This window comes from Montipora foliosa, chromosome 1 (assembly GCF_036669935.1).
Source record: "Montipora foliosa isolate CH-2021 chromosome 1, ASM3666993v2, whole genome shotgun sequence".
NCBI lineage: Eukaryota > Metazoa > Cnidaria > Anthozoa > Scleractinia > Acroporidae > Montipora > Montipora foliosa.
The window spans coordinates 64,690,857-64,709,268 of NC_090869.1; the positions used below are offsets into that span (position 1 = coordinate 64,690,857).

General features: G+C 41.6%; 1 protein-coding gene and 2 non-coding genes across 3 annotated transcripts in view; 1 reads left to right on the forward strand and 2 right to left on the reverse strand.

Moving 5' to 3' along the window:
• The window catches only part of LOC137972544 (uncharacterized), a 25,868-nt gene extending 11,122 nt beyond the window's left edge, over positions 1 to 14,746 (reverse strand). Inside the window, exons 1-6 of the mRNA XM_068819295.1 lie at positions 12,462 to 14,746; positions 11,583 to 12,248; positions 11,198 to 11,443; positions 10,219 to 10,632; positions 9,407 to 9,580; positions 8,666 to 8,987 (exon numbers count right to left, since the gene is read on the reverse strand). Of these exons, the coding sequence (XP_068675396.1) occupies positions 8,666 to 8,987; positions 9,407 to 9,580; positions 10,219 to 10,632; positions 11,198 to 11,443; positions 11,583 to 12,248; positions 12,462 to 12,741 (2,102 nt within the window). The 5' untranslated portion in view covers positions 12,742 to 14,746. The remainder of the gene's footprint in view (positions 1 to 8,665; positions 8,988 to 9,406; positions 9,581 to 10,218; positions 10,633 to 11,197; positions 11,444 to 11,582; positions 12,249 to 12,461) is intronic.
• On the reverse strand, positions 6,254 to 6,326 carry Trnar-ucu (transfer RNA arginine (anticodon UCU)). Its single transcript has one exon. It is a non-coding gene; the product is annotated as a tRNA-Arg (tRNA).
• Trnas-gcu (transfer RNA serine (anticodon GCU)) lies at positions 8,237 to 8,318 on the forward strand. The gene has a single exon. It is a non-coding gene; the product is annotated as a tRNA-Ser (tRNA).
• Positions 14,747 to 18,412: the final 3,666 nt, after the last annotated feature.

The window sequence follows — 18,412 nt, forward strand, 5'->3', positions numbered from 1 at the left end:
AAGGAAGAAGATGTAAACTTCATTACACCTCTGTGGAGATGGAAAGTTCGATAAAGACAATCGCTGCGAAACACTCACGGATGCGAAACTCCAGTGATCATGAACTACTATCAGAGGCACCCCAAGCTAACGATGTAATTTGAGCTTCACGATCAGTTAAAATACAGGCGCCCCAAGCTCAGTGTGAGCATGGCCGACAAAAATATAAGGATTTGTATGGGAATCCCGATAAAAAGCTTAAGAAGATAATTATACGAAAAAATCTCAAATAAAATGCCTAACCTTATTGCCAATGTGGATAGCTTCCTTCCTGCGTGGTTATTTTCCAGATCTGACGCCATTTGAGCCATTTTTCAATTTCTGGGTTGTCAACGGTTAGAATAAAATCCCAAGGCCGGAGACTAAATTCTCAGGACCACCAATTTGAGCTAAATATTCCTGGATAAAATGTTCCCACGGTCAAAATTCCACATCACAATCAATTGACAAAGATTGAACTTCATCTCATCCCATCATCAACGCAATAGCAGTCCTGCGAGCAACGTTAGGCTGTGAATATTGCAACAAAACAGCTTTCGAAGGAGGTACTTTATCGCCAAAGTGGCCACGGCTTCGACCGTTGATAACAAACTGAGCCGTACAGGGGTAGCCTCCTTTGCAGCCGTTTGTGGGGAGGGACGAATCGAGACTAAAAACGGCTGCGAAGGTAGCTATACCGGGGTGGCAGACCATAGTTTGCAAACCGCAAATTTCTTTTGGTCTCCTGGGTCTCCTGGCATGACTACATTGTCTCTGTCAGGTCATTCAATCACAGTCACGCCTCCCTCGTGTTGACTAACTTCAAAAACACACCCGCGAAGCCGGAAAGCGTTGAAAGATGGGAGAATGAAAGCTGTAGTGAACAAACTTTGGCGCATTCATTCCGCTTTTATTAGTTAATAGGACTTGTACGTAGTAGTCTGTTCGCGATCCTAACTGTATTTATCAAGCCTTCAAGGAATTAGCATCATGAATTATGCAAATATCCTACGTGATCAAAGTTTATTTGTATTTGAATGTTAATTCCTTGAAAACGTGGGTCAATGCAGTCATGTCTGCACACCCAGGTGACTAAGGAAATTTGCGATTGACAAACTACGGTCTGCCACCCCGGTACGGCTCAGTTTGCAACGGTCGAAGCCGTGGCCATTTGGGTGATAAAGCACCACCTTCGAAAACTGTTTTGTTGCAATATTCACCGCCTGACGTTGCTCGCAGGACTGCTATCGCGTTGATGATGGGTTGAAATGAAAGTTCAATCTTTTTCAATTGATTCTAATGTGGAATTCTACTATATCTCTAAATTTGTAAACAAGTTTATTTGATATAGCGAAGCTACTTGATTTCTCATTTTCGAGTGGAATGATACAAGCATGATTCAGTTGATTCGCTGCTATTTGCGACCCGTATGATAGGTACCTCAAGGCTCAAGGAGAATCGTTGTTGCGTTACATTAATTTTATGAGGGGTTGTATGGTTATTTAGGGCATTAAAATAGAAATAAAAAAAACATCAGAATTTCTTACCTTGCCTCCTTGTCTTATTTACGGTATGTTCTTGGCATTTCTGGCCGTTTCAGCGCGATTCTAGGGAGGTTTAGTAGGCGACGATGTCAGTGACTGGTACACTGTAAAACTGAACTGAATGTTTATGTTTTGTTTGCGAACCACAGGCAGCCCAGACTCAGAGGGTAAAAAAAATTATTAGGATTTGTATGGGAATCTCGATAACAAGCTCAAAAAGATATTTACCGGCAAAAGTTCTGAATAAAAAAGCTGTACTTTATTGTCGTGGTGACGGATCAATTTTACTATGGGTAGTGTCGACCGACATATCGGCCGATCTGTCGACCGACATGTCGGTCGACGGTCGGTCGATATGTCGGTCGATAGTCGACCGCTAGTCGACCGCCAGTCGGTCGATAGTAGACCGATATGGCGGTCGATAGTCGGCCGACAGTCGGCCGACAAAAAATTGCGTGGTGGTCAACATGACGACCGACTCTCGACCGACAGAGGCAATGTCGTGTCTCGGTGAAATATCGGCCAAGTGTCGGTGGAATATCGGTGAAGTGTCAGTGGTCTATCGGCCGAGTGTCAGTAGTCAATCGGTATCGCTTTTTTTTTTTTTTGTCCGACGTAAAGTCCTGTATGGAGTTTACTGAGAATTGTTCAGCGGCCGAGAATGAAGCGTTTTTTAACATGAGATCTGCAAAATTAGCTAATAGCTGAGAAGTACGTAAAGTTTTACTGCCAAACATTAAACTGAAAACAACATCAGCAAAGTGCCGTTTTAAGGCTTGAAATATTTGTGGAACTTTGCTCTGCAACACACGTTGGTTGATAAAGGATTAGAAATATATTGGCGGCTAATTAAAATTCAGAGTAAGAATCTTGGTTTCCATTGAGGCCTGCGAAATATCATTTTCAACCATTGGCCGGCTATGAGTCCTCTGAAGCCATCTAGAGAGGTTAATTTTAAATTCACTTAGAAACACATGAAAACCTTCACTGAAAGATGGAATTAAACGAGCTGAGGCGAATTGTGCTTAGCTTTTATTTTCTTCTTTTTTATTTGTGATATCATTTTTATATTATTTTTCTACTCTGTCAGGTACGCCCTTGCGTATTTGCGTAGGGAGAATTTGCGGCTGCCGTGGCACTAAATTACAAGCCTTCGCGGCGATTTTTTAGAGTTTCAAAGCTACTATCTATCAAAGAAAACCTTGAAATTCAAAAAGGAATAGCGACTGCATAAGTAACACACCCGAAGTATTATCGCACCTTGGCAGCTCTATTTTAGTCTCACTTTACTTTAACACACATTATATTTTTTGTTAATAGTGTCTGTAAAAAATACATAAAAAATATATATATAAAGTGCGTAACACTATAACTAATAGTGTAGTAACTATTTCACCACGCAAACTGACGCAAAGAGCGACTCTGAGCGACGTATCATTCGTGATGGAATTTCAGGTTGCGTAAAACAAAAACAAAAACATAAGAAATGCGAATCTCGAATTTGCATGCCCAGGGGGAGGACTCTCTAATGCAAATGACGGGGTTGCTCGTCGTCCATTTTAAATTTACCCTTAAAGATACCAGTTTTTAGCTGTAGGTATCTTGATTTCCTTTCTTATCGCTTTAGACAACCAATACAGAATGACAGTGGTTTCTTTATTGATATTTATTCGCAAGCAACCTAAAAAGATAGCCTGAGAGCTAGAAACGTGAGATTTTTCTCCTGGAAACCGTAAGCGAGATAGCAATCCCTGATTTTACCCCTAAGACATGTTGACCAAACATGACCTTATCCCTGGGAATTGATATTTTCCTTATAAAATGTCGTAGTCAAAACCCATTGTGGGGTCAGAGAATTACCATATAACATTTCAAACATTTGCAAATTATTTCAGAAACAAAAAAGGTTACATTCACCGATGACTGAACTTAAACTACTCCATTTTCTTTCAGAATTACCGATATCAGGATCTAATCTGGAAGGTTTTCATAAAACATATAAAGGCGTCCTCCGAATTTTACAGAAACATCGCTGTTCCTTGACAGAAGCTATGCGACGCTTTGGCATCGCACGGAACACGTTAAGAGATTACATTGGCCTGTGTGAGCTCAAGATCGTGGACCCCAGGAGATATGAAAGAATTGTGGGGACTGAGCGCGAGAAGACAGGGAAAGTATCCGCCAAGATTATTGAATGTCGTTGCAGGGCTGCTTTGAAAGAATTCAAAACTCGCTTGAATGAATTGAAGGAGGAAAAGCAGCTCCTTCCTTTCTATCCAAAAGACGAATTTTACTCCTAATCATTTTTCGCGAGGCTCTGGCGAAAAGTTTGTTAACTAGGATTATTTTCTTTGACGTTCTGTTGAAAGCAATAGGTTATTTCAAAATGTAGGGGGTTATTATAACAAACAGTAGATCATAAATATGTAACTGTAGGATTTCGACAGAGCCTCAGCTTCTTGACTTCATTTTTGTTGTTTTTATATGTTTCAGTTGCCTTACCCGGCTGGGGGAGTAAAAATTATATTAGCTTTGTGATAATAAGGGTTAATGATTTTTAATGAATTTTTTTAAGGCTGGAGGAGTAAAAATTATTTTAGCTTTGTGATAATAAGGGTTAATGACTTGTAATGAATTTTTTAAAGGCTGGGGGAGTAAAGATTATATTAGATTTGTGAGAAACGATTTTTTTTGTGAGAAACGATTTTTGATTTTTAATGAATTTTTTTAAAGGCTGGGGGAGTAAAGATTGTCTTAGCTTTGTGATAATAAGTCCAAGGACCAGAAGTACACTCCAGTTTAGGCCGCACAAGGTGTGGGTCTAGCTATAGTAATTAAATTAATTAAAATGCGTACCACCAAACACCACTATCTGCACCAACTGACAACAGCGACAACAAGTACAAACATGTATTCGACTGATTGTATTCGACTGATTGCACCATCACTTGCAATCGTGACAGCTGATGACGTAATATCTGATGACGTAATGGTCTAAATCTGAAACCTCCGGCCTTGCACATGTAACTTCATGAAAGAACGCAAATACTAAAAATAAATCAAACTAAATAAATCAAACTAAAAATAAAATTTCCAAGAAAATGAAAAATGGAATTATAACCCTTGAAGTAACGTTACTTTCCACCACTAGCGAAGGAATTAATAAATCTGTTTTTGCTTTTGCCACGCAATCTGTAGTTTATCCCGCTTCAGTATGATGGGAATTTCCTGATCAGTGAAGTAATGTAAACATGTCAAGGCACGTTTCATGTACTTGCGTTTCTGAACTCCTTTCGATTGCAAGACAAGGGAAAATCCTTTCACCAAAAATACAAGAATACACGGGGAATCAGAGTTTAATAGACTATTCCTACTCTCAAGCGAAACGGTTAAAAGTAGCGTGATTATATGTATCAATTTCGCTGACGTCAAGACATTCCACATGTGTAACGCAACCAGTGACCTGCCTTACCGTACTCGGTTTAAATAACCGGATATATTTTTATATTAAATAAATACTAGAAGAGTCGCAGAATATTCAGTAGGTCAACAATTAAATAAACCCTAAACGCTACTTGATCCACATACCGCGTGATCCGCGTGATCTGCCTCGTACTGGATAGGTAAGTTGAAGCATTTTTGAAGGCGCTTATCATAATATTTTTTAACAGTTGTAGTTTTGGTAACTTGAGGCACTACTTCTCTTTAAGTATTCTTTATGGTAAAATAATTATTTTAAAAAAATTCTTAAAGTCCAGCGTCCAGAGTCCATTGTCCAATCCAGATTTTAAGTTTTGGCTGCGTGGGGTATGAATCTAGTCACCGACACACGACATAAAGGGTCGAACATGACCCGCGCTCGCTTCGCGCGGTTAAAAATCACGGGTAAAACATGAAATGCTGCGTGACCATCAACCTCGTATCCAGGCTCTCTCTTCTTTTCCTCCCTTGTCGTCGATACTCGAAAGATTATAGAGAGTTAGCCTAAAGAAACCCGACTCACCAAAGCTAAGGTAGCCATCCACGTGATTATCATACCATTCCTCTATTACAATGGCCACACTCTAAAGGATCGGCAAGTAAATGCCGTGCTTGAACGGTTGAACACTTGAACAGTTCTAAACGCAAACCCCTTTCCAGGTTCAAATCTATAGCCAAAGCTGTTCACCGCCGTCTAAACTCCCACGGGATTCAAAAGTGATGAACAAACAACTAAAAATAAAGAGTCGGACTTATAGCCCTTGCCTAACGGGAAATTTTTGACGACCAAACATAAACATTAACTGAATAGAGTGAAATGTGAAGTGCTAGACTTATATCCCATATGAACCATGTGAGCGTTAGCCCTACTGATAGAAATGGGCCCACACAAGGACAGAGAAAAACTCTGACCAGGGTGGGAATTGAACCCACGACCTTCGGGTTAGATCTCCGCCGCTCTACCGACTGAGCTACAAGGTCAGACGGGAGCAGGCCGTGGGAATTGAAGATGTTAAAGTCACGGCAATGAACATGTACAAGTACAAGGAAAGGTTACGTTTATACAAACGTTGGCCGTGTAGCACTTATATTTTAAACAGAGTTAACTGAATAGAGTGAAATGTGAAGTGCTAGACTTATATCCCATATGAACCATGTGAGCGTTAGCCCTACTGATAGAAATGGGCCCACACAAGGACAGAGAAAAACTCTGACCAGGGTGGGAATTGAACCCACGACCTTCGGATTAGATCTCCGCCGCTCTACCGACTGAGCTACAAGGTCAGACGGTCAAACATAAACATTGTTTGGTGATCAAACATTTTGATGTTGAACTAGGGAATGAAATGACAGTGAAGTATCGGTGAAACATCGGCCAAATGTCGACCGAGTGTCGGCAAAGTATCAGTGAATTGTCGGTCAAATGTCGACCGACTGTGTACCGATATATCGACCGACTATCGGTCGACATATGGCGGTCGACAGTCGGCCGACTATCGGCCGGCTATCGACCGCCATATCGGTCTACTATCGACCGACTGGCGGTCGACTAGCGGTCGACTATCGACCGACATATCGACCGACCGTCGACCGACATGTCGGTCGACAGATCGGCCGATATGTCGGTCGACACTACCCATAGTAAAATTGATCCGTGGTGACTTTCTTGCTTTTTGTGTGGTTATTTGCCTGACTGAATGCGATTTATGCGACTTCTCAAATTCCTGGGTTGTCACTCGTACTTAAATAAGGGAAAGGCTGGAAAGTAATTTGTAGCTTACCTCACATCTCGCTGATAAAATCACACTTTTCCAGCATCAGTCACGCTCAAACTCCGGCGATGGCCACACGGATAAATTTACTTCTCCTTGACCAAGTTTCAAGCTCCAGCGAGCATACATTGCTTAGAAACAGCGAAAAATATTCAAAATTTCAAAATCCTTCGAGGCTCGCTTACAACTACTGTAGTTTTCACACAGCTGGTCAACCGTTCACTTGAGCCTCGATACGGTTAGAGAAACTAAGTGAACGGTTGGCCAGCCGTGTCAAAATTCGTTGTAAGCGAGCCTCGAAGGATTTTGAAATTTTGAATATTTTTCGCTGTTTCTAAGCACAAAAAGCGAGAAAGTGACCACGACAATTATCGAGATCCTTATAATTTTTTACCCTTCGAGTATGGGGGGCCTGTGGCGAAACATCTTTTCCTTGAGCTTCGTCCGTATCTGCTTGACAGCTCAGTACTTTCTTCAGAAGGGCCCCAAGTTGTACCTGTCACTGAGAATAAAGCTTCGTCGCTCATCCGGTGTGTAACAAATTTGGACCTTGGGCCCAGTCGGTAAGGTGTTTTTCCAACGGTTTCGTGCACGGAACATCCAAATCAAGCATCAGGCAAGATTCCGGGGCAAGATCAGCCCATTTCGTGAAAGTTTGTCTGCTATGAGGATTAAAATATGTAGCAGCACTATCGTCCTTGGTCTCAGTGGAATTTCGGGTCGATTTGAGCTTTTTGGAAGAATTTACAGCAGCTTGTGTTTCCGACCGCTTCATCGGAGTTTCCAACCTTGAACTGTAAATACAGTATAGAGAGAAAACAGCGAACCTACAACCCATTGGAATAGCGCTGAAATGGCCAAAGTACGCCACAAAAACACTGATAAGGTATCGAGAAGACAAGGTAAGGCATTTTTAATTTGTTCGATTCATGTTCTTTATTTTCCACTCCTAAACACGTTTGCAAATTCCCATACAAACGCTTATAATTTTAACTGATCGTGAAGCTCGAATTACATCGTTAGCTTGGGTACCTGTGTTTCCGACTACAGAGAAGGAGAACATGTTATTCTTAGATACCATCAAAGAACCGCTCCAAAATGTGAAGTACATTGCGAACCATACTATTGAGATTGAAGAACATGATGCCGGAATGCTTTTTAATATCAGGCGTCGATGCACTCACACATCGGTCCAGAGAACAAGTATTTTGTCCCATGAAGAACGGACTGTCGACGATTTGACCCTTAATTTGCGTGAAAGAGAAGCCCGTATCGCAAACAAACTTCTAGAGCATAATGGCATAAACTTTATCGCACTTTATCCCCCACGTCTGGTTTCACGGCTAAAATCGTTTGGTGATTTCCCTGGAGTGACACGCAATTGGTTTTAAGTATTTGTATTGCCACGAGTCGGATAGCGATGACGAGGTGGCCGAGTGGTTAAGGCGTTGGACTGCTAATCCAATGTGCTCTGCACGCGTGGGTTCGAATCCCATCCTCGTCGCACTTGTTTTGTACTTCTTTTTTTTTTTGAACAATTTCTTTTTTTCATTTTTAGGTGTTTTATGTAGCTTCAAGAAGAAAACCTCTATCAAAATCCTGAGTTACATGGTATAAAACAATCATGTAGTTCAATGTTCAATGCAATCCAGGCCATGTATTATAGAAGGTTCGGCAAATAAAATACAAACAAGTCAGCCTCTAGCTCTAAATAATTTGCTTGAAAACTTTTCCGACTAAACTTCCAAAACAAAAAAAAGAAAAAGAAGGATATTTTTGTATGAGTTATAAACGGGATTATTCAAATTCCAAATTTAAAATTAAGGTCAGTGAGACAGGCCGTAGATTTACCTGTAATATTGCCCAACTCTTTCGCCTGAATGATCTCTGTTCGGATAATACCACGCAAGGATAAAAGTTAATGTTTCAGCTATTCCTGCAGGTAGCCTTGCACTGACAGCAATCGTTCCATGAAAGCCAGTATTTTCCACTCTTTTTCTCAACCTTCCAGTTGCTTCGAACGCATCCCACACAGACCGGAAGTCATCGGTGACGGAAAAAGATGGCTTGTTCGAATTGATTGACATCATGGTGGTGCTTCCGCTGTTAGGAAAGTTCCCTGGTCTTTTGCACGTCAGAGTGTCTCCGTCCATATGCCATCTCCCTTTGACACCTGCAAACAATTAAGAAACTAAATCATTTTACCCCAGTTTACAGTCGAGTTTGTGTGTATTGCGTTACATCTTCTAAAAATCACGCAACGCAAGCCGCGTTGTTTTGAATAACTAATTTCAGAAAAATAACGTATCATTTAGATAGAACCAACTATTGTAGGGTAATGTGAAGTGCTATTTTCTACCCATGTAAACCATGTGAGCGTTAGCCCTGCAAATGGCATTGGGCCCACTCAAGGACTGAGAAAAACTCTGTGACCAGGGTGGGTATTGAACCCACGACCTTCGGATTAGATCACCGTTGCTTCCTTTTAATAGCTCTATTCCGATGTGCAGCATAGATATGAAAATATCACTAGCCTCTTCGGAAAACTGGGCTCACGCATACGGTTCAGCGGGTGAATTTGAGTCCTCTCACCGGAAGTGACACCAGCCCTATATGCATGTAGAGGCATGCCGTCCTTTAGAGTGCAGGTGCTGCTCTCATAACTCCACGCCATGCATCGCTCGTCCTCGTTACACATAGCCGCACATTGTGCTGATGATTCTACCTCATCCACGGTCTCAATATCTAGGCCATCTCTTGATGTGTCTGTTAATTATGAAAAAGGAAAATTCAGGAAATGAGAGGATATGCTGATCTGAGGCTTAGAGATGAAGTTTAGGCATGATAGTGTAATTAACATTGACGCACCTATAGCCTAAAAAATTACCATAAGTTACTGTAATTACCATACCGTGACTGTTAAGTCCATAAATTACTATAATAGTCCACTTTCGATATATTAAAATTCAGTCCTAAACAAAAGGCTTCATCTCGAGGCTCTGGGGAATAAACTCGTACAAATCCTTATAGAGCGGTTTTCAATTGAGTGTCGAAAGTAATTAGTGAATTGCTTTGGTTTTACAATTACTTCACTCAATGATTGGTTCAAAGTTCTCGCGCCACTTTTTCAACCAATCAGAAGTGAAACCAAAACCAATCATGGCTCGCGCGTGCACATTTTCCCGCGCTTTGTGTCGGCTACGTGTACTTTGAGTTTTGAGTTTTGATTGGGTTACTGGATTGTCTCCGTCCATCTTGATTGGCCAAGGTAAATACTTTGGTTTTGGTTTTACGACACTCGATTGAAACTTGCTCTATTTATTCCCCAGAGCCTCGAGATGATGCCTTTTGTTTAGGACTGAATTTTAATACATCGAAATACATTTTTTAACATACTAGGATACCTGGTTGTTCGCCAAGGGGCATGTTAAGCAAGAAAGAAACGTTGACCGATTTTGGGGTTGGATTTTTAGCACTTAAAGTAAACGCCACACCAGGAACAAAGGACAAATCTGTTTTCCTCGGATGAAGTATTCCATATGCAAACAGGTCCAATTGCACGCCAAAAAATCTTGCGTCTTTCACACTAAGTTTCGATACCGGGAATGATCCTGAATACGACAAACTTTCAACACCAGGGTACCCTAGAGGAGGATGTGTTCGCAGCATGGCAGCTTTGGTTCCTAGATGCGAGCTGATTCGCACACCCATTACAGCCTTGTCCAAAGCGCTTGGACCGAGTTTAACCGAGCCACCTGGTGACTGGTTCTCTAGTGTCCATTCATGAAAGGATCCGTCCGCTCGGAGCTCCAAAGACCCTGAGGAAGGATTAAGGAAATTTATTTTAATCTATGCACTGTAACTCGTGAATAAAAGTTGAAACTGACCCAGCATCTGGCTCAACTTCGATCATCTGAAAAACCATTGTGACCACACAATCACCAGCCCGGCCCTCTGGACCAGTACGTTACGCATGCGCGCGGCCGTAAAGCCCAACGGGGGCCGAAACAGCTGCCCATAGCTGCTATTGCCAGGGGTATATGGCTGTGTACATTCGTTAGATTAGCATTTTTGCGTGCACAGTGTTTTCTAGTTTTCTAGTAGAGGCGTTTCATCCTCTAATCCAGGCTCTCTCTCTCTTTGTCCTTTTCAGTCCCGTGTCAGTCAACAAGAAAAGACCACTCATGTAACCACGTGCATTCAATATCGTCTCTTAGCAGCAACGATTTCAAATTCCTATCACGACTACCTCGACGGTTTTCCTAGACCATTCCAATGTTAGAGGACTCGTGACAAATTTTATCCAAATCTCCCTCGACTTCATAGGAGAAAAAGACAGAGAGCCTTGGATCGAGGTTTAATCTGGTACGTTTCATTTTGTACCTGTGCCCATTCCTCCAAGTGGAACAGCGGATCGCATACCCAGAGGCGGAGGAATTCCATTAGGAGCATGGTACAGATACTTCACCGGTGTATATCGGGGCGTAACCCACCCATGCACTGTCTTACTGAAATTCTCGGGCTCCACATACAACGCGCATTGATGAAGGAAAGTAAACTTCATGTCGGACGTGACAGTCGATGGGCCATTTAGAAACCGGATTGAGTCAAGTATTTCACCAATGTTACCTAAAACAAAAGAAAAAGAAGATGCAGCTGATGAGTGGATGATGGTAATGACGATGATGTAATGGTGATGTTGATGACGTCAAGGACATTGAAGTTTGCAAAAGGTGCTCAGACGTTAATTGTTTTCAGGAAATATTACCTTCGCTTGAATTAGGAACAACCGTTTTCTTGATTATTTTTTCATGCCCTGCTTCTTTCCGTGTCGATTTTCGGTATTTGCCAGTCTTCCCTTGATATTCCTTGTAAGCAACGGTGACATCTGATGACATCATCTTCCTGGATTTGCAGTCTTTCCTGCTAAAACACTCCACAGTGTAGCAACGTCCCGCCATGACTACAGCCAAATCGCATTTCTGGTCCTCACAACATAGCGCTGCGCATTTGGCAATGTTATTTGATTTTCCGTGCATTTTAAATTTCCCCGCTCTCATACCTGAATGTAATGTAACGTTTTGTTCAATTTTCTTGATGTGGCAACTTCCAGTGTTAGCTCTTATTTTCCGGTCAGTCGTAGAACGCGGCACTCGATCAAGCCGCTTCTTTTTCGTGGCCAGTTTGTCTTTCTCGGACACAGCTATATTCTTCAAATGTGTTCTCTCCACCTGTTTGCCATGCTTTTGAGATTTTTCTCTTTCTTCGTCACCTCCGGAAACACGCGTCTCGTTAACTCTTGTATTTAAATCAATGACACTATGTGATTGAGGAGTTCTTATCTTCAAAGTGTCCACGGTTGCATTCGGGATACGTTCATCTAGAAAAGCGATTAGAAAACGGTGAAGCATAATTCCCTCGAGATCGAGCCTCGCTTAATATAAACGATCTCCCTAAATCTGAAACATTCCTGGGGAATGATCTTCAATTAAGAACGTTGTAATTATCAACTGTTACCTATATTAGCAGTTTTCGATCCAGCGCCATAAAACGAAATCCAGAGGAATAACTTTGGCCATAGACGCACATTATCAATCACTATAACTTAAAACCTCTTTACTGAAAATCTTAAATTAGGTTACCTTACCTTCATTGCTTAAGACAACCTGAAAAGATGCCTGATCTCCTTTAGCGGATTGAAAATGACATTCACTTTCAGCTGAACAAAATGCGCCATAACACAGGTTACCATTGTATATTACGAGATTGCAGTTTTTCCTTTGGCAGCATTCTAACACACACAATGATATGTTTCTGTAATAACCAAGCAATGATTTTTCCATTATTGAATTTTGAACGCTCGACAGAGCAATGGTGTCTCGGGTTATAAACGGTCGACACTTTTTGAGAGGTAAATTATGACTCATGGCCGTTTCACCTGCGGTGAAAAAGAGGTGTGAAACAAATTGTAAAGTTTAAGTGAAATATCAGACGGTTGTTATGTGAGTCAAACCAATCGCTTAACGACATATATATGTCTAACATGCAACGCCAGTTTCTCGCTTTCTTTCGAAAGGAGAGTATTTGTGCGATAAAATGGGTCGCTGTGACTTGATAATAAAATTTCATTTGACGCTTCTATCGTTCACTCACCAATAAGGAAGCTTATTGACCAGATTATGGCGGCAAGAACAAAAGCATGCTTTATACAGGAACTAAGTGATAAACCTCTAAAAGCCTCACAGAACATTGTCAGTGTCGTCGCGAATTTGATATCACACGATTAGTCGACCGGGTAAAGTAATATGTTTGGAGTTATTCGGGCGAGCAAAAGGAGTTTAAGGCTGTTATCTTTGGTCAAAAAACCGTATAAACACACACAGGTATCTTCGTGATGCATGAGAAGTCCACAAAAACTTTTCCACTCCTAAAACTAGTCAAGAGAAGGGAAGGTGAGTTCCTCGTTTTGACCGAACAGAACAAATTAAATAGTCAACCAGATGGAGTGACTGAGAGGCGAGGAAGACAAAACCGTTGATATCCGAGGAAATATTGTTCAGTACCGTTTCATTATTTGACGAAAATGTCTCCCCTCCGGTTTCGAGCTGCATGACGAATAAGTGACGCGAATTTGCTTCTCAGGCAGCAGAGGTGTTAACTTTTCTTCCCCATGTTTCCGCAACATAGATTCCTGGTTTGCGAGGGCTTTAGAAACGAAACGAAACGACACCGCCAAAAATACTGAACAAATACCAAACAAATTGAAAAGTTTGGTGTTTAATGCTCCGCAATTGTCAAGCTTTCGAAAAGTTGCTTTCACTTTGACCGCTATAGTAACGTTGTATACATAGTTCCCTCGTTGATTATCTTTCATCGGAAGAGATTCCAGAAATAATAGGTATCAAGCTGTCCTAGAAGTCTCATGCATGACTTGTGAATCTCCATTAGGACTAAGGTCTCCCGGTCCTCATTTTCGTGTCGACACAATATGCAAACAATTTGTATGTTAGTTTATTTGTAAAGAAAGTGTCTAGCTTGTGAACAGACTCTGAACGTATGACAGGGACATTCAACTCGACACGAAATGACCGTACTGGCATTTACCATCATAATACTTCGTTAGCATATTTGAAGGTGTCACACACATTAATTAAACATTTATTCATGAAGACCGACTCTTGTAGCACAACGCTTTCGACTAAAAATCAAGGACTCAAGGAAGTTGGCGAGCTCGACAATTGAATTCGTTAGGGACAATGGATCAGACTGTTTTTCGACAATACTACAGAAAATAAGAAAGAAACCTTCAATTATTTTCTTTTCGGTAACTCTATTTTATTTGGGACACAGACATCAAAATCCTAATTAAAACAGTGGTAACGACAGTGGCGCTCTTTGCGAATTCGCAGTATATATATTTCTAATATTCTGTCTGAAAATTCTTGGACTTTCATGGTAAATATCAATGTTCTTGTGTATGCTAATCTTTCTCAAGAATCATGTATCAGACTATCAAACAAAGTTAAATCCAAAAGCTTTGTTGTCCTGTTTGAATAACTCCGACTCTTGCGGATATTACTGCGACGACGAGATTCAGTCGAGTTTGACCATTTAACTCCCAGTGGCCACTTATAGATTTTACTCTGTCTAACACCAGACAATTTTACTTTAAGGATCAGCGACCCCGGTTTAAAAAAATAAAAAAAAAAAAAACGATGAGAAAATTGAAATGAACAAAAATTGTTTGCGTTCCGTAGGAACTTCAGGTACCGGTCTGCTAATGACAAAGCAAATCATTGATTCGTTTATTGGCCACTGGTTGCATTAGTGTTGATTAAGCCCGGTCAAACGGACCAGTTCGCTTGAACAGCTTTCAGAATTCTCATTGCATCATTGTATAAGTAACGGAGAAACTAAATATTTTGTCTTAATTACTGTCAAACGGAATGCCAGGTCTAGTACACTTTGCCTACGTTTTTCTAGTTTTTGTTCAAGGTAAGTAGAATACTGATTTGTTTCGTGATTGTATCGTTCAATGTAATGTTTACGCCCTGATCACTGAATTGTTTGATCTTAACTCGTTGCGCAGTAATCTTCGTGGTTGAGTGCAATTCATTGCCCAAACACAAGTGCACACCACCCATTTCATCAGGAAAAGAACAGTCGGATGATACTCCGCTTAAGCCTGACCATTTTAAACAGCTTGGTAAAGTTCGGAACATGAAGGAATGTATTGACAAATGCTGTGATATTGAACAGTGTGACCTTGCGATGATGTCTTACGGAGGGAAAAACTGTTATGGTGTGGCGTGTTTTAGTGAAAATCTTTGCCAAATGCTCCCGTCGTATCCCACGAAAATCAGCTTTGATGTCGCCCATGTGTCGAGAAGATAAAAAATGGTATCTGTGGAAATAAGCTCACAAAAATCGAAGTGAGCAGGCGGACAACAGGCTAAACGATTCTTGCATGGTCGCAGAAGCGAAAAGTTTACATTTTTGATACACTTTGTAAAATAAGGTCAAGTTAACTGAGGCGTATAAAACACAAAATATAACACGCCAATGGACCCTAACCCTTCAAAGTTAATATTGTAGCAGAAAAAAAAGTTATGGCGGCTTTAACGCAGCTGCGAAAGTCCTTCGTGATTGGTGACTCTTAGCAGTTTCACGAGTCAGAACATTTTGGTTACGAAGTTGCATGTTGTTTGGTAAATGGACAGCAAGAAGGAATCAGCACAAAGCATTTTATCTCTTTCAACTGATGAGAAAACAGTTGGAAGGAAAGCTATTTTCAATTGGAGACGGTGGGGTAACTATGCGCTGGAACGTCAATTGAACTCCACATAATTAAATCCCACGTGCTGAATTATGAATTACTAAACATAAAATGTCATCCTAAAAGAATCATAAACATCAACATCAACTTGCTAAATAAGTTTATTGCCTTGTGATAGCCAAAGTCGTTCCAGAAATGCTGGCAATGGCAAAAATGGCAGATTTGGAGAAGTTTTGCCGAAGCCGCCATTTTGGCCAAGTAGTCAATTCCTTTGACGAAATATCACCAAAGAGGCGACGACTCAGCGAACATGGTGGATTTGTCGAAATTTCGTCAACCCTAACCCTTTTCCTAACCCAAGGAAAGCGGCGGATTCGGCTGCAATGGTGGAATTGACTAAATTTCGCCAAAGGGGCGAAGACTCAGCCAACATGGTGGATTTAGTAAAATTTTGCCAAGAGTACAACAATCGAAAGCAATGAGCTAGCGGCCTTAAGGGCCCAAAGCGGCAGGCCAAAGCGGCAGGTTTGGCGAAAAATTCGCCGAGAGGGCGACGACTCAGCCAATGTGGCGGATTTAGTAGAATTTTGCCAAACCCTCCATTTTCGCCATTACCTGCATTTCTGGACATAAGTGATTACGTTACCCTTGTAATAGACCATTTTACAGTTCTGTGCTCAGTTACCAGGCCTTTGAATAAAAGCAAGGCTGGAGTTGACCATGTTTTGAGGCGAAACAGACCACAGCCGCTTCAACTTGAGCGAAAGTGTATATGATGAGAAACGATTCGACGTTTAGTCGAGTTAAGAACTGTTCTTGCAAGACTCACACGAGTTAGTAGCGCATAACCAGGAGCCTACAACTCCAACTGGCCTCATGGTTAGTGCGCTCGACACCTGATCGAGTGGTCTGGGTTTGGGGCCTGGCCGGGGACATTGTGTTGTGTTCTTGGGCAAGACACTTTACTCTCACGGTGCCTCTCTCCACCCAGGTGTATAAATGGGTACCGGCGTAATGCTGGGGGTAACCCTGCGATGGACTAGCATCCCATCCAGGGGGGAGTATAAATACTCCTAGTCGCTTCATGCTACGGAAAGCGGAGATAAGCGCCGGCCGGATGAGCCTTTTGGCTCGTAAACAGAGACTTTACAACTCCAATACTAGGTCTATGTAAAGGCATTTGGCTTGCACTAGCGACCACTCTAAATCCCATGGATAATAATTTCTCATGCAAGACTTGTGATTAGCTGGAAATTCAATCTAAAACTAACAACTACAGTGAAAATGTATGCTCCCAGTCATGGGGTCCTGCTAGAGCTCACTTTAGCTAACCCACGATCGAGTTGACATAGGTAGGTGAGGGTTCATGTGGCACATAGTTGACTCGGCTTCGAGGGTGACCTTTCCGAAGAGGCTGACTGAGCCCCCCCCTTCCCCCCTTCCGGCGCGTCATTCTTCTAGACGAGCCAACTCTCGTGTAAACGTCTCGCCGCGTTTTTTTGTATAGGAAATGCATGAAACGTTAACTCGCCTAGGGTGGCAACCCCTCTGGACGGCGTTACTGTTCGCCTTATAAATAAAGGGGCTCTCACGTCCTATAGTGTGTGAACGCAGTCTATCGTGATTTACATTACATTACATGCAACACTGACACCGACTCATTTAAATCGTGTACTTGAATTCAGCGTAGGGTCCTGAAATTCTGTGACGTACACAAGCCGATCAAAATCAACTGTTCTCACAAGGTTCAGAAGCGAATGTACATTGCCATAACAACTTTATTCAATTTCAAGGTCATAAAAGAATCCCGGTTTACTGAAAACTGTTCTTGGGGACAAAATATTGCTTTAAACTCCCCCCCCCCCCCAAAAAAAAAAAAAAAAATGGTGAAAGAGCTGACATGATGCCCAACGGCGAAAATGTGCGCAAGAGTACTTAAAGTGAAAATGGTGCACCGAAATCGAAAAAGTGCCCTTAAAACTCCCAGTGCAATCGGGAAAGGCCTAAGCCGGGTTGGAGGCTCTCATTCTTCCTTGTTTATTTATCCAATCCTTTTGTTTCTGAGCATTTGCCAGTCATTTTGTGAATCATTACGCACCATCTTATTTCCTGATTTCCAATCGGCGATCCTAGAAATGCACTCTTCGTGGGGAAAAAAATATAACCTACGTCATAACCACAAGCTGGATTTGTCTTTATTTCGTCACTATCCGTTGTAGTTCGCTAACTGGGTGCCTCTGCCAATTAGGGATTTTAGCCATCCCCCCGATTATTTGAGCGCAATGCCTGTGAACTAGCTTGATCCAAAAAACAAAGCATTTCCAGTTGCGTTTACGTCTAACTACGGCGCTGTTTTTCTCATAACATCATATAAGGGAGCTTACGCACGCGACGTTTTTGAGACACGGGCGGCAACCTGAAGTGATCTGTTTTTCCTTTTAAGTTGTCTTCACACAATCGCATTTATATAACTAAGTATCCTTTCTCCATTAGATATGATTAGTTTTAAAAATGTGAAAGACGCTTCTGTCCTGGCTTGCGGAATGTTCACTTCCGGTTGCCGTCCGCGTCCCAAAAATGCCTCGTGCTTAAATATTTAATTAATTACTGTTTCGGGACTGCTAGCTTGGTTGAGACGTAGGGCATCATCTGTAAAGGCCTTTTCATGATGCTCTTTGGAGGACCACGTTAAAACGTCTCAAATGTCTCAATTAACTTGTGGCAACCGAAAAAAACGTCTGCATTAAAATTACAAGAATACTATGTGTCACACAAGAACCGAAAATATTCCCGGATGAAGATAAGGAAGTCGTGGAGGGCCG